The sequence below is a fragment of the Myotis yumanensis genome, unplaced genomic scaffold (assembly GCF_028538775.1).
Source record: "Myotis yumanensis isolate MYYU_CA2020_CCGP unplaced genomic scaffold, mMyoYum1.0.hap1 SCAF_7, whole genome shotgun sequence".
Lineage (NCBI taxonomy): Eukaryota > Metazoa > Chordata > Mammalia > Chiroptera > Vespertilionidae > Myotis > Myotis yumanensis.
Window position 1 is genome coordinate 16,376,510 of NW_027223758.1, and position 16,033 is coordinate 16,392,542.

Consider the following 16,033-nt stretch of genomic DNA (forward strand, 5'->3'; position numbering starts at 1 on the left):
TCCAAATTATTTCTTAGAGAATAAAAGTAAACATTTGTTCTCACCTCCGCTGATTTGGGGGCAAACAAAACTGCATTTTAAATCTCAGAATCGATCAATCTATCTACCTGTAGTATATAATTACAATAATTAATTGAGTGTGCTATATGTAATCCAATTAAAGTAAAAGAAAACCAGGGATTTCCTATCTGGAAGTCTCGCTGGCTTTGCTACATTTTTGTTGTATGTCCAGGAATTCTGTTCTCTAGACCAGCTTAGTTGCCCAGGGGCTCCCCCTGAGTCCCATAGTTCCTCCCCCAGTTCCCGGATCCTTTAGGAGCTCCTAACTGCCTGGAACAGTCAGAACATGCGGGGTAACAACTACTAAGCAGAGTATTTATTTTACTTAATTGTGTTGTTGGTTTTTTTAGCATTACCTCATAAATATTTTACTGAAGAATGCCACAGAGGAACCAAGTGAATGTGCAAGGTAAATGTTGAATAAAATGTAAACAATTTTGCATTTTTATGATACACATTTGTGTGTAAACACAATGTTACTAAACACATTCTTTCACATTACCCTTACATACACTAAAAAGTATAACAAATATTATATCAGGAAAATGCTTCACTTAATTTTTTTCAGTTTCCACTATGATTCCTTCATTGAGTTATGATTTATTTAGAAACATATTTCTTAATTTCCAAACATGGTTATTTCTGTTTATTTTTTGCTACTCTTGAGTTAATTGCATTGTGGGTCAGAAATGCTGTCTGCCCTGATAATAGTCTTAAGAAATTATTGAAATTTGCCTTATGACCCTGTGTAGTCAGTTTTTGCAGATGTCTCATACATGCTTAAAAAACAGTGCATGTATACACTGTTTTCCAGTTGTTGGGTATAGTATTCTAGATGTGTCTCCTTTATTAATTTTTAAATCATGTCCTTTAAATATTCCATAATCTTTTTAATTTTTTAATCACTTGATCATTTACTGAGAAAAATACATTAAAATCTCCCTTGTGTATCTGTTCATTTTTGTTATATATAAATTTGAAGCTATGTTATTAGGTGTAAAGAACTTGAGTTAGATCTATAGTGAATTAAATCTTTTATATTTATGTAGTGACCCTCTTGATCTCTAAGGGTAATTTTTTTATCTTAAAGACCACTTGTCTGATATTGATCCAGCTATTTTTAATAATAATTTCTATCCTTTTAAATTTAACCTTTTTGTATTCTTCTCTTTTAAATTCTCTTTTTGTAAAAACTATAGATCTTTCATCTTTTTTTTTTTACTTTGCTATTGTCCCTTCCCAGTATTTCATTTTCTCCCTTCTCTTGCCTTCATTTTCCCCCTCTCCTTTTTTTCTTTCTTCCTCCTTCCCTCCTATTCATTCTTCTTTCCTTCCTTTTTTTCTTTTTCTTTTTTCTCTTTCTTTTTTTTCAGATTATTTTCCCACATTCTATTTATTACACCTGTTTTTTTGGAAGTCATAGATACTCTTTCAGTTCTTTTAGAGGTTACCTTAGAAATGTTAATATGCATACTTACCTTACTAATTCTGAAGTTAGTCTATCTTTACCTTCAGCATTGCCAGTTCCTTAAAACGCAGTCTTCTGGTTTTGCTTCTCCACCACTACACCTGCTCTTTCCCTTTCTCCCTCTTCTCCCTAAACCTCTGAATGTTAGAGTGACTTGATTCTTCTCTCTCCATGACCTTCTAGATGTTCTTATTCATTCTAATCAGAATTTAAATTCCACCTACCTGCTAATGATACTGAATTTATTTACCTGGACCCTACTGGGAACCCATGATATATTCAGGCTTATATATTAAACTGCTTGGATATCTCAGCTTAGATGTCTTAACATATCCAAACTTAATACACTGTAATGAACCACTGAGTCTTCTGACTGTCTCCCAGACTGCATCTTAGTAAATGGTACCGTCATCTAACTACGTTTTTTAATCCAGAAGTTTGGAGAAAATTCTTTATTTTTCCTTTTCCCTCACCCACCATATTGAACCCTTCAGCAAGTGTTGACAGTGCCTTCTTTTCAAACCTCTTTTCTTGAGTGTAGAGAGTCAAATTTCTTTAGAGTCATACATGGGATAGAAATGTTATGATATGGTCAGTCTTTCTTAGTTGTGTATAAAAGGAATCAGGTAATTAAATTAAGGGAATGTAAGTGTAGATAAACATGCAGGCTGAAATATGATTGAGATTTCAAATAAATGGAGGAGACTTAAGAAAGAATATAGTATACTTGTGAGTGATGATTTAGAAAAATTAAGACAAAATTAGAAGTTTTGTTGTATAAATTGGACTGGTATGAGGTGGTAGCAAACAAGAGAGTATAGTGGAATACAGCAGAAGGGTAAAGGCAGTATTGCCATTAGCTAAAAAAAAAGTCTTGATAAATAAAACTCATTAAGGATCACAAAGGACATACTTGGGATACAGAGAATCTTAATTGGCAGGAAAGCCTAGGCATGAGGGATAATTGAGAGTATTAGAATTGGAAGATGCTAAATGGGAATGTTAAATGATAAATTTCAAAGAGAGAAAATAGCATGGAAGAGCTCTTATAAGCTACTGTGGCTTTAAAACTCAAAGCAAGCGAGAGTAGTTTAGATTATAAAACCATTTTATGGGTCACAAATGTTCTCTATAGTGCAAAGCTAATAGTTACAGAGTAATGCAGGTCCTAGAAATGAGAGATCTTTGCCCTTAACAAATTACCTTTGACAAATAGGTTAATGAGTTGTAAAAAAAACATTTGTATACACACACTCCTAAACATATACACACATGCACACAAAGAGAGTCCCTTAAGATGGTAAAAAATGAATTTTTTAATATAATTCCAAGTTGTATAGATTTTAGTGGATTAAACAGAGTCTGGGTTAATCTGGGGGAAAATAAAAAAGTGTAGAGTACCTAGGAATATAGAGTGCTATATGCAAACCAAGAATGCAAAGTACAGTTTCTAGATGAGAATAAGCAAAGGTATTAGGCAAGAGAAGAGATAGATTTAGACAGTTCTGTACAGGAAGGACTACCCAGAGTTAAAACAGTGTGGAACTCCTGATAATGCTGGTGTTGGAGACACAGAAATGGCCGGGCACACCTTGTAAACTGAGTTGCACTGCTTTGCTGAGTGAATTTTGGTAGAAGGTGACACAATCTTCAAAGGGTTTTTAATATGTTTGTTCTGATGCACTTAGTCTATCCTAATTTAAAGAGATGAGAATCCAATGAAACTGGTGGTTTTAAGACCTCAAAATATATTGATTTTAATTGTGGATTTATATTGAATACAAATGAACTTTCAGTGTAGAGAGCTGAGCAGTATGTCCATTGTGATTGGCACTGGATGTGACCTCTTATTACAAAGAACAGATACATATTACAGCCAATGTCTGACTGAGTTGTGGTTTGAATCACTTTTTGTTCTGAAAATAAGCAGTTTTGGAAGCAAATATTTTAATTGTGTGTGTCGGCATTAAGAAAAAAAATAACAGGCATATGACTTTTTTTGGTTATTGTAAAAGATAGTGGAACATATCAGTTCCAATGAGAATTATCATTTAAAATTGATTTATAATTGAGAAAGTAATTTGTAAAGGACTGCGACTCAAAAACTATTCTGTCTTAATACATTGCTTAAGAGAAATAACAGTGAAACTTGTTTTGAAAGTTGTATTCAAATATTCTTTACACTAAAACATAGGATCTGTCTTCTATTTGTGATAGGTGTTGTATATCTTATTTTAAGGAAAACAATTACAAACTCAATTTCCAACAATATTCTAACATCCTCATTTTTAAATCTTCCTCAAAAATGTCTCAAAGCAGTAAAATGTACTTAAAATTAGTTTCAACAAAGATAGGTTGATATATGGGCTGTGACATTAAAAGAAAATATACCATTTATTTTATTAAATATTGAACTACTAACCATTCTCAATATTTCTTATTGTCCTGAAAACTGGTCTGTGGAAGGTACCTTACCTTTTTTTCTCAAGAAGACATTTTGTTAATGTAAATTTTGCTACTTCTTAAAAATATTTTGTCATTTGAAAATACCAAGAAAATTTGGTCCAGGAATTAAATTAAAACATTGAATTTCATGAAAATCTCCTTCCTTTTTCTTTCTCAAAAGATGCATTGCCATTTGCTCCCTCGGGGTCTGGATATGTGAAGAACTTGCACAGTGTACGAGCCATCCTCAGCTGAAAGAGGCCATCAATGTGATAGGTGTCACTTTGAAGGTATTACCAACTCATGATATACATTTGACATTAAGCCATATTCTAGGTTTTCAAACAGTTTTCATTTGAATTAGCCCCATCTTTATTTTCCCCTCCATTCCCAAGAGGGTATTTTTTAAAAATATATTTTTATTGATTCAGAAAGGAAGGGAGAGGGAAAGAGAGATCGAGACACCAATGATGAGAGAGAGACATCAATCGGCTGCCTCCTGCACGCGCCCCACTGGGAATCAAACCGTGACCTCCTGGTTCATAGGTCAGCAACCAACCACTGAGCCATGCCAGTAGGGCACCAAAAGGGTGTTTTTAATTTAAAAATATATATTTTTCTGAGAGCCATGGTGAACGTTCTGTGAGGTCCTCAGGAGAGGCCACCAATGGCTGCTTCCCCACTGGCCACTGCAACCGGTCCTCCAGTCTGAGCATTTCTAGACCAAGTTCAGTGGCAAATTGGGTTCCCTTGGTGGCTGGGCAGTTCCTGTGGCAAGCAGGACACCTGGAAGGAGTGACAATAAAGTGGGATTTTGTGCTCTGGCCTCATAGGTGGGACTAGGAGAGACATAACAGTCCTGGTTATGACCTTGAGTGCTCACGGTCCTGCTGGGCTTTGGGCACTCTTGGGACATCTTTCTGCCTTTGCTTTGTTAATGAAAAGAAGAACTGCCATTTACTGGGTACTCACGCTGGGCCTGATTCATGCTAAAGTCTCTGAGTGCTTTGGTTAACCTTCCTGACAGCACTGAGGTAGATGTCACAATCCCTGTGTCGGGGAAAGCAAGGCCAGGGAAATCAGGTCATGATCCCACAGCCAATCATGCTTCAGTGATGGAACCAGCACTGAGAGCTGATCTGTGTGGCATGAAAGAAAAAACTCAACTTTTATATGCACTGTGAGGCCGCTTTTTAAACCAGAGCTCAAATTCTGCTGGGTCCTTTCCTGGCTCCTGCTTAGAAATGATGGCAGGAATTTTAGCATTGCTGTTAGTACACCCCCAGAACGAATAAGTGGCCAGCCCCTGGCAGTCACTGTGCCGAAGGTTTGTGGAAGTTCTCCATTGCTAGGTAATTGCCCATTTTACAGTGGAGGAACTGAGGTGCAGAGGAGTTAAAGAATTTGTTCCAGGCTCTAGAGCAAGCATGTCAAACTCACAGCCGGCGGGCCGCATGCCTCGTGGCAGGCTGCGAGTTTGACATGCTTGCTCTAGAGCAGTGATGGCGAACCTTTTGAGCTTGGCGTGTCAGCATTTTGAAAAACCCTAACTTAACTCTGGTGCCGTGTCACATATAGAAATTTTTTGATATTTACAACCACAGTAAAAGATTTATATTTTTGATATTTATTTTATATATTTAAATGCCATTTAACAAAGAAAAATCAACCAAAAAAAATGAGTTCGCGTGTCACCTCTGACACGCGTGTCATAGGTTCGCCATCGCTGCTCTAGAGCAACAACCTGGCCTTGCTGAATCCTGAACTGTCTGTCCATCACCCACATGCAGGCTCTTGCCTGCCCTTCTCTGCTGTCTGCCACATGATGCTCTAATAATAACAGCCATTGCAGCTGGCGCTTGTGACAGTCATCACCAGGCCATTGACAGCCCTGAGCCGCCTTTTGTGTGTCAGCCCACAGGATAACACCAGTGTTCCCCTGCCCATGTCTCAGCATCCAGCCCTCTGGTCTGGCTCCTGCCTTCCTTGGCAGCCTGATTTGTTGGCAACCCTCTTCACCCACCACTCTTCCTGGCCAAACTCAATGCTCCTGTTCCCTAGGTGTGCCCTCTGACCACCTCCCCCTGACACCCTGTCCTCTCCCTTCCCTCCTTGACATCCCTTGGGATTGCCCTTTATGTCTTGAGAGCTGGAAAAACGCTTGCTGGTGATCCCTGTGGAGAGGAATGGAAAATTAATTAAACCAAGATTATCACTTAGGAGTGCTCCCTGTGCCCTGAGAAGGGAACTGAACCCTGACCTTGGTCATTGTGTTTAATCCTTAGAACTATCCTATAAGGCGAAGGGTTATTGCCAACTCAGCTTTACAGATGAGGAAAATGAGTTTATTGAGAATAATAGAGCTTGTCAGGGTCAAACCCAAGATACTCTGGCCTCATATCTGGGCTTTGTCACAAATGTGGTGTGCAGGACACTCTAGCTGACTCCCAAAGCCATGGAGAAATAGTCACATATAAAAATGGAAAAAGTTGGGTATCAATTGTTTGTGTGTAGATTCCAGTTCATTTTTTTAATACTTTATTTTTTCAATTCTAAGATCTGTTTTTCAAATTTTAATTTTTCTTAAATCTAGAAATGTATATTTAATGTAATGTGGTACCCCCACGCCCCATCTTTACCCCTTTCCTGGAAAAGATGTTAATAATTTGATATTATCTTGAAATTAAGGAGATGTACAGATGTGTATATCTATATATCTATGTAGTATAGAAGAGAGATGGAAATTGGTAACAAGAGAAGAAGAATATGAGGTTTTATTTTTTTCTTTCTATTTATACAAATTTTCAAAAATTTCTGTAATTTTCTACAAATATGAGGAAAAACATAAGGCACCAGAAAAATATGTACCTGCCCTTAACTCTGTCACAGGTGTCCCAGCACAGTGCATGGATGTGGATCTGCCACTCCTGTACATTCAATTATTATTTCCATTTTAGAAATAAAATAAAAGGTGACTAAGGAAAGCCAAGGAACCCCTCTTGCTCCAGCTTGAATGAAGTAGTCTTTAAAAAATGTACAAAAGATCAATGAAAAGCAAGAGCTGGTTCTTTTAAAAGATAAACAAGATTGGCAAACCTTCAATCAAACTCATCAAAAAGAAAAAAGAAAGAAAGAAAGAAAAAGAAAAGAGAGAGGACCCAAATAAATAAACTCAGAAATGAAAGAGTAGAAGTAACAACTGACTCCACAGAAATACAAGGGATTTTAGGAAAATATTAACAAATGATTGTATGCCAACAAATTGGACAATCTGGACAAAAGGGATAAATTCCTAAAATCATGCAATCTTCCAAAACTGAATCAGAAAGAATCAGAGAATCTAAATAGACAGATTACAACTAGCGAAATGGAAGCAGCAATAAAAAATACTCCCAACAAATAAAAGCCCTGGACCAGATGCTGTCACAGATGGATTTTACCAAACATTCAAAGAAGAACTAACACCTATCCTTCTCAAACTTCCAAAAAATTCAAGAGGAAGGAAGACTCCCAAGCTTATTTTACTAGGCCAGCATTACCCTAATTCCAAAACCAGGTAAAACCACGACAAAGAAAGGAAGTTGTAGGCCAGTATACCTGATGAACAGAGATGCTAAAATCCTCAACAAAGTATTAGCAAATGGGATCCGGCAATATATTAAAAAGACCATACACCATGACCAAGTGTAATTTATTCCAGGGATGCAAAGCTGGTATGATATTCACAAATAAATGTGATACATTATCTAAACAAATTGAAAGTCGAAAACCACATGACCACATCAATAGACACAAAAAAGCATTCAACAAAATCTAATACCCTTTTTTTAATAAAAACTCTCAGCAAAGTGGGAATAGAGAGATCATATCTCAACATAATGAAGGCCATATATGACAAACCTACAGCCAATATCATACTCAAAAACTAAAACCGTTTCCCCTAAGAACAGGAACAAGACAGGGATGTCCACTTTCACCACTCTTATTCAACATAATACTGGAAGTCCTAGCCACAGGGATCAGACAAGAAGAAGAAATAAAGGCATCCAAATTGGAAAGGAGGAAGTAGAACTCTCATTATTCGCATATGACATGATATTGTACATAGAAAACCCTAAAGACTCCACCAGAAAACTACTACATTTAATAAATAACAAACATAACAGATCAGCTCACACAGCCATTAATGCCATAAAGAAACAACAGCAGAGGGACAGGATGAAACAGAAGAGCTAGAGGGGGTGGACTGCAACTTTGGGTGGGTATGGTGGCTGTGCTATGATCTAAAAGATATGACAGCATCAGCCGAATGCAGATCTGGAGAATGAGTGCCCCAGGCAAACGAGGAGCAGGTGTAAAGGCTCAGGGCAGAAATAAGCCATAGTGTTTGAGGGATGAGAGATGCCCATGAGAATCAGGTCATCTGAGGCCTGGACGGCTGGTTGAGGCTGTGAAGAGCCCTTGAGTGCAGGTGCTCTTACCCTGGGTTTACCTTGCACCTGTCAGGAAGGGGTAGTCAGCAACTGTTTATTCTGTAGAATTAAAATTAATCACCGTCTTCCTTATCCTCTACATTAGTCACTGAAGTGCTAAATGTTAGCTTTTCTGTGTTGTTTGTGTGGTATCCAAGTCAGTCGGTGTCTGCTTCATGTGACTTGGAACTCCTTGGTGTGGAAATAACGAAGCTACCTATCCTGAGGTTTCCCTAGACAGGGACACAGAGTCATTGGCAAACCTTTCTGCTCTAGATAATGAGGTGTGGGTGGCAATGTAGCCCAAGGTTCTGGCCAGGGTGCCCTGCCTTTCAAGCACCCTCAGCCACCAGTCTTTGCAGGGGCTACTCCTTTGACATGCCATCTCACAAGAAATTTAAGCAGCCAGAGGAACTTGGACACATGCAGACTCAGGAAACGTACACAAAGTAATTGAATATATCATAATTCGTGAGTCTTGTTCTCATAGTCCCAAATTTTTAATATTTTTTTTATGTTTCACATGTGGGTTAAGTTTAATTTCCTAGGATAGAAAGACATTTGATCATTCCATTTCTCCTTGTGTGAAATGATGATAACATCTATCTTAAAGAGCTGTCGATGAAGATTTTTCAACGCTAAAATGATTATCTTGTAAAAGGTTCAGTAGCAGATACTCAATAATGCACTGAATTTAAATTTCCTACTAGCCAGCACTAGGATTTATGTGATCACATAAAAAAACCTTTTGAAGTTATGGTTTTAATTTCCAAATGATTAAATGATAGCTATTTGTTTCTACAGAATGTTATATAAATTAATATAACTAGTCTGGACAAGAGGCAGTTATAGAATGATGATCGTTTATAAACTATCTGGTAATAGGACACATTTTTCCCCCAAAATAAAAATCCGAAGAAACCCGAAATACTAATTCAAAAAAATCTATACATTCCTATATTCATTGTAGCTTTATTTACAATAGCCAAGATTTGGAAGCAGTCCAACTGTCCATCAGTAGGTGAATGGATAAAAATAGCTGTGGTACATTTACACAATGGAATACTACTCAGCTGTAAAAAAATAAGGAAATCGTACCCTTTGTGACAACATGGATGGACCTGGGAGAGCATTATGCTAAGTGAAATAAGCCGGTCAGAGAAAGACGAGTAGCATGTAATATCACTCATATGAGATGTAATGGACAAAATGAACTAACCAGCAAAATAGAGACAGACTCATAGATAGAGAACACTGACAGCTGTTGGGGTGAGGGTTTGGAGGGCTGGTGGTGTAAAGGGGTTGAAAAAGAAAATACTCATGGACACAGACAACAGTGGGGAGGGTAAGGAAGAGTGGAGGAGGGTAAAGCGGATACATGGTGATAGAGGGAGACTTGACTTGGGGTGGTGAACACACAGTACATACAGTGTCCAGATGATGTGTTGTGGAATTGTGTACCTGAAGCCTTTATAATTGTTAACCAGTGTCACTCATAAATTCAATAAAAAGAAAAAAAAATAAAGCAAAACAAGGAAATATATCTCTAAAAGGAGCTAGAAAGAAATAACTTATGTTCTTCTTTAGTAGTAATGTGCATGTTAAGTGAGGTTATTTAGTTTGGGGTTTTGTTTCCTTTCCTAGTTTCCTAACAAAATCGTGGCTCAGGCAGCTTGTGACGTTCTTCAATTGCTGGTTTCCTACTGGGAAAAGCTTCAGACGTTTGAAACCTCTCTGCCTCTGAAGATTGCAGAAGTAAGTCTCTGTAATGCTGAAGCATAAGCATTTCCTTTTTATTATACAGGTTTCCCCCCACCCCCCGCCAAAAAAAATGTATACACACTTTAACAGCTGATAGCTTGATTTTCAAAATGAAATGTATTTTAATAAACACTGCTTTATAATTACTCAAAGTGTGTGTATATATTTTTGGGGACACCCTATATTTGATATTTAATTGATTGTAGATACTCAATTAATTGTTAGAGAGCGGACTATTAAATTGCCACGCGAGTCATTCGTTTTAAGGTTGAATTGCACTGGTCCTCGGCTGTGATTTCAGGCACTATGTAGAGAAGCCACCAGTGTTCCAGAGCAGAGTCTTACACTTGGAGAGTTTGAAAGGCAGACATGACCACAACAAAGAGACCTTTGTAGCCTGGGCTTCATTCATCCAGAGTAATTTGGATGGTGCCAACGAGGAGTAGGCAGCTGGTTAGGATGCCCTCTGTGTGTGGTGGGAGGAGCAGGGGGGAAGTGGGGGACTGCTGTGTAAAACCAGGAGTCTCTCCCAGACTGAAGGCCCGGACTGTGCTTCTGCCATAGCGTGATTGCCAGCTGTAATGAGATTACTGCTCTAATACCCTCTGTGAGGGTAACTGGTGGAGGAGAGGGACAGAGGACCAGGAAGAATCGTCTCAGGCATAATGTCCTGGAGGTTGGTTGCATTGGGGATGCTTGCTTGTACAGGAGCAGGTACCCTCCCCCTGTAGGGGCCTGGTGGTAAAGCACACCCATTCCTCCCAGTTTGTTTAGCAGTACTCTTTAAAACATGCCCTGTTCTTTAACATCCAGTGGCAACTCTTTTTTTTAAAAAAAAATATTTATTTATAAAATATATTTTATTGATTTTTTACAGAGAGGCAGGGAGAGGGATAGAGAGTTAGAAACATCGATGAGAGAGAAACATCGATCAGCTGCCTCCTGCACACCCCCTACTGGGGATGTGCCCGAAACCAAGGTACATGCCCTTGACTGGAATCGAACCTGGGACCCTTGAGTCCTCAGGCTGATGCTCTATCCACTGAGCTAAACCAGTTAGGGCTCCAGTGGCAACTCTTTAAGGAAATGTGGTTTGTTTCCATGTGGTATTAGAGGGAGAGTGATCTTGATTTATTTTTTCTCAGCCCTAGACAAATTTCACCAATGAGATCACTTTGTTCTCTCAGAGATACATCAAATATCACAAGTGATTTTTTACCTTAAGTGGCCTAGAGTGAAATAGAACTGTGCACATAGGAATATAAGGTGCTGCAAAATGGAATTGGGTTTTGGGGCAACCATATAATTTACATCTCCATGGAAGACCTTTTGAAAATAACACAGTGCTGTGACACTAGGAAAACAGTGTAGAGCTGGGTCATTTATAAAAAAAAAAAACGAAATGGGAGCATTTTCATAACTATTTTTGAAAATATTTTTTGCTTTCTACACAAGTGTGGAGACTGAAGTTAGAAATTGTATGACTACAGATATGAATATTTCTTTCTCTGGGGCCCCCAATTTTGCCACCAACAGCATGGGATGGAAGCCACATGGGACCCTTACCATATGGCTTCCAAAAGTATCACTATGGTCTATTTGATCGAGGATTTTTCTTTTATACAGATCCTTGTGGCCACAATTGCTTTTCTTTTACCAAGTGCAGAGTACTCCTCAGTGGAAACAGATAAGAAGGTAGGTAGCACACTGGCTAAGTTTCCCTTAGAGTCTGTTTTTTAAAAGTGTAAAACAGAATGATAAATAGTATTACATGCAGGGATATCCTCTATAATATCTTTCTCTGTTAACCCTCGTGAAAACCTTACTCATTCATTTATTCCTTTTTTGTGTGTCCATTAAATAATTACTGTTATGCAGGGACAATTCTGTTGTTTGTTATTGCCTTCAGTGAAGTTTAAAGGACTGCAGTGTAAGGTACTGGGCCTGTTTCCTCTTCCAGTTCATTGTGTCCTTGCTCCTCTGCCTCTTGGACTGGTGCATGGCATTGCCGGTGAGCGCCCTGCTCCGCCCGGTGTCCACGGCGGCCCTGGAGGAGCAGCACTCACGCAGAGCCCCTTTGCTGGATTACATCTACAGGGTGAGTCTCAGTTCAGCTTGGAGGGCATGGAGTATGGGCTTAAGCATCAGAGAATCACCAAAATAGGTTTTATGCATTTGCCTATTTATCAATGCCCTTTTGAAAAGATTTATTGGGCAGGGCAAGGGGGGGAGGGAGGGGAACCTAAAAGAAACAAATAATTTAAGGAGGGAAAACAGGACAGATATAATTGTAGAGAAGCAATAATTACCATGTGAAAGATGCATGCATTTTCACATGACTGTCATCTTTAAACAACTGCGGTTTGATCAAATCCCCCAATTTTCACGGAACATGGTCCAAATCTACTTAACTTAAAACAGAACTGTTTATATAGTAGGAATATCCATAGCTTTAGTTTGAGAAAATCTATTTTTCAAAGGAAGAAAAAAGTATAGTGGTCCCAGTAATCTCTTAAAAGATCTTAAGAAATAAATTAATGAAATGTATCACATCAAAATAATTACCGTCATCATTTTATAGTACTTAAAATATGGTACTATTTCACCCCATACTCATGACTAGGTGTGGTATTTGCTCTGGACCCTTTAGACCAGTGATGGTGAACCTTGACATGCGTGTCAGAGGTGACACTCGAACTCATTTTTTTGGTTGATTTTTCTTTGTTAAATGGCATTTAAATATATAAAATAAATATCAAAAATATGTCTTTGTTTTACTATGGTTGCAAATATCAAAAAATTTCTATATGTGACACGGCACCAGAGTTAAGTTAGGGGTTTTCAAAATGCTGACACACCGAGCTCAGAAGGTTCGCCATCACTGCTTTAGACTGTCCTTCTACACAGACTTCAGTCTGTCCTGCAATGGCCTTATTTATTTATTTATTTATTATTTATTTAGCATTTTGGTGTCCATTCAATAATTACTATTATGTAGGACAATTCTGTTGTTTGTTTATTTTGGTAATGGACCTTTAATAATAGTTTTTTTAAAGATTCCATGTCATTAACTGATTACTTTTATTTTAAAATTTATTAAATTAAAAGAATATCACTTAACCATGGTTGAAATTCTACTAAAAAGTATTGTGTATTTTTAAATAGATTCTTCACTAGTTGAAGATTTTGGTTGTTTTGTTAGCTTTATAAACCTGTCTGAGGCTGGCTTGACCCACTAAAGCAGCCACAATCATTTAAATTCATCTCCTTTTTTTAAAGATGTCTCTTAAAATTGCTTTACCAATATAAAAGTCACCTCATAGTTAACACGATTCACAAATTTATTGAATAACTCTTCATTGTATTTTTAAAGGAAACTTTCTATTGAAGTATAAATGCATCTAGAAAATTGCATCAATCATAAGAGAGAACTTGATGAATTTTCACAAAGTAAGCACACCTGTGAAACCTGATCCCAACTCTAGAAACAGAACATTCCTAGCCTCCCAGACGCTCCCACTGCGCCTCTCCCTCATAACTAGCCATCCCCCCACCCCCCTGACACACACACAGGGATAACCACTATACTGTCACAGTACAGATTTGTTTTGCCGATTTTTAACTTTGCATAGATGGAAGCATACAGTATGTCATTTTGTGTCTGATGTCTCCACACAGCATCGCTTCCGAGGGATTCATTATATTATTGTGAATAGTTGTAGGTTTTTCACTCTCATTGCTATTTAGTATTACACAGGGAGAGTAAACCACGATTTATTTTTTATTCAACTGTTGATGAGAATTTTGGTAGTTTAGAATTTGGGACTATAAACGAAAGTTCTGTGAACATTCTATTCTAGTATGTTTTTTTGGTACACATATGTATGCATTTCTGCTGGGTGTACACCTAGGAGTGGAGTTGCTGGAATACATATGTTTTGCTTTAGTGGTAAAAACTAAGTAATTTTCCAGAGTGGCTGTGTTAATTTACATTGTCACCAACAGTTTCTGAGAGTTGCAGCTACTAACACTTTGCTGGCTGGTAGGTATGCAGTGGTATTGCATTGTAGTTTTAATGTGTGTTTCTTATTTTTATAGCATTTGACCAATAGAAATTAATTCTCTCAATGACAGAAGTTCAATTTTTATATTAATAAGAAAGCTACCATAATTTTTCTGTACTGCTTTTCTGCTAGGAAGATGACATACTTAGGTGAGTGTCCTCAGCTGACTACAGGTTCTCAGTACTTCTTAGCTGTGCACAAAGACTACATACCCCCAAGTCCTCCTCCAGTTCCCAAGAGGCAACGTTGAGTAAAAAGAACTAAATGGGGAGATGTCCAGCCTGACAACAAGGCCTCCTGCCATGTGGTCAAATCCAAGGTCGTCATCTAAAAGTGAATTGACAGAAGGAGACTAGACTTTGGGTGTTGAACACACAGTACAATATACAGATGATGTATTCTAGAGTTGTGCACTTGAAACCTATACCAACAACTTTATAAAAATATTTAGCCCAAAGATGTCTCCTTACTTTTTAGAGTATTACCTTGATTTTCATAAAAATTAGGTTTTTGAATTTATAATCAAAAAGTAAAATTTAGTATAGTTATTAGCTCATACATTTGGGCATACAGAAGATGATTTATGTTTGCATGGCTTATAGAGCTTCAGTCAACAGCAATTGGTAATCAGCCAGTAAGCTTTTAGGAAACTGGTCTTGTGAGAATAATAATACTTTAAAAACTTGTATTAAACTTACTTCATTAATCACAAATTTAAAAATTGTATTAAATTTGCCCTTCCAATTCTTGGGGTCGTGAATTATACTAATTCAAGTTCATGAACACTTATGAAATGCTAACAATCTCTGCTGGTCGTTTGTATTCTGCCATCCACTATAGATGGTGGTTGTTTATCTTGTGGCTTATGCAATAGCTAGGCTTCGTCTCCCAATTTACTTCCTTCTACTAATTATGTGGCTTCGGGTGGACTGGAGCAGGACTTAGGTGTGTGCAACCATACAGAATGGCAAAATAGGCGCTTTTTTACTTTTGCTTTTTTTTTTTTTAACTTGAGAATGTATTTATTGTCATTGATGTGAAAGGAACAAATAAACTTGCTAATAGCAAGACTATGCTTTAGAATGAAAAGAATTTGATGTTTTCAAGTATTACGAAGCAAGTGTACCTCCTAAGGCAGCGGTCGCCAACCAGTGATCCTGGTGGTCCATGAGGTCCGAAAGGTAGGTGACCGCTGGTTTAAGGAAACCTTTGGAGCAGTGGTCGCCAACTGGTGGTCCGTGGACCACTGGTGGTCCATGAGGTCTGAAAGGTTGGCGACCGCTGTTCTAAGGGACAGAGAGTTATCCGTGGCACACATTTCCTTCTGTTTTTCACAGGTTCTGCACTGCTGTGTTTGTGGCTCAAGCACATACACCCAACAGAGTCACTACACACTGACCCTGGCTGACCTGTCATCCTCAGATTATGACCCCTTCCTGCCACTGGCAAACGTGATGAATTCTGAGCCAGTTCAATATCACTCATCAGCAGAACTGGGCAACCTGCTTACTGTTGAAGAGGGTGAGATTTTTTTCAGAATATTAATTTTTGTGGGCAGGAAAAGGAAAGATTATAGCCTTTTATCCATGCTTGTTATATTGTTTTTAATTCTAGTTGTTGAATTCCTGGTTTCTAGAGTTCTCTGTGAAAATTCTGCCTTTCTTGTTTCTCTTTTTTCTCTGTTTCTTTTCTTCCCCTTTCTTTTCTCACCGTAGTTGAATGTTGTGTTATTGAAGAAACATATGTCTCAGACCCATGGGACC

The 16,033-nt window shown here is 38.0% G+C and overlaps 1 protein-coding gene across 3 annotated transcripts in view; it reads left to right on the forward strand.

Moving 5' to 3' along the window:
* The window catches only part of RALGAPA2 (Ral GTPase activating protein catalytic subunit alpha 2), a 294,845-nt gene that overhangs the window by 168,247 nt on the left and 110,565 nt on the right, over positions 1-16,033 (forward strand). For all 3 annotated transcript variants that reach the window (XM_070419823.1, XM_070419824.1, XM_070419825.1), the window contains 6 exons: positions 411-469; positions 4,155-4,263; positions 10,090-10,200; positions 11,833-11,901; positions 12,167-12,304; positions 15,608-15,791. In XM_070419823.1, coding sequence (XP_070275924.1) covers positions 411-469; positions 4,155-4,263; positions 10,090-10,200; positions 11,833-11,901; positions 12,167-12,304; positions 15,608-15,791 — 670 coding nt within the window. The remainder of the gene's footprint in view (positions 1-410; positions 470-4,154; positions 4,264-10,089; positions 10,201-11,832; positions 11,902-12,166; positions 12,305-15,607; positions 15,792-16,033) is intronic.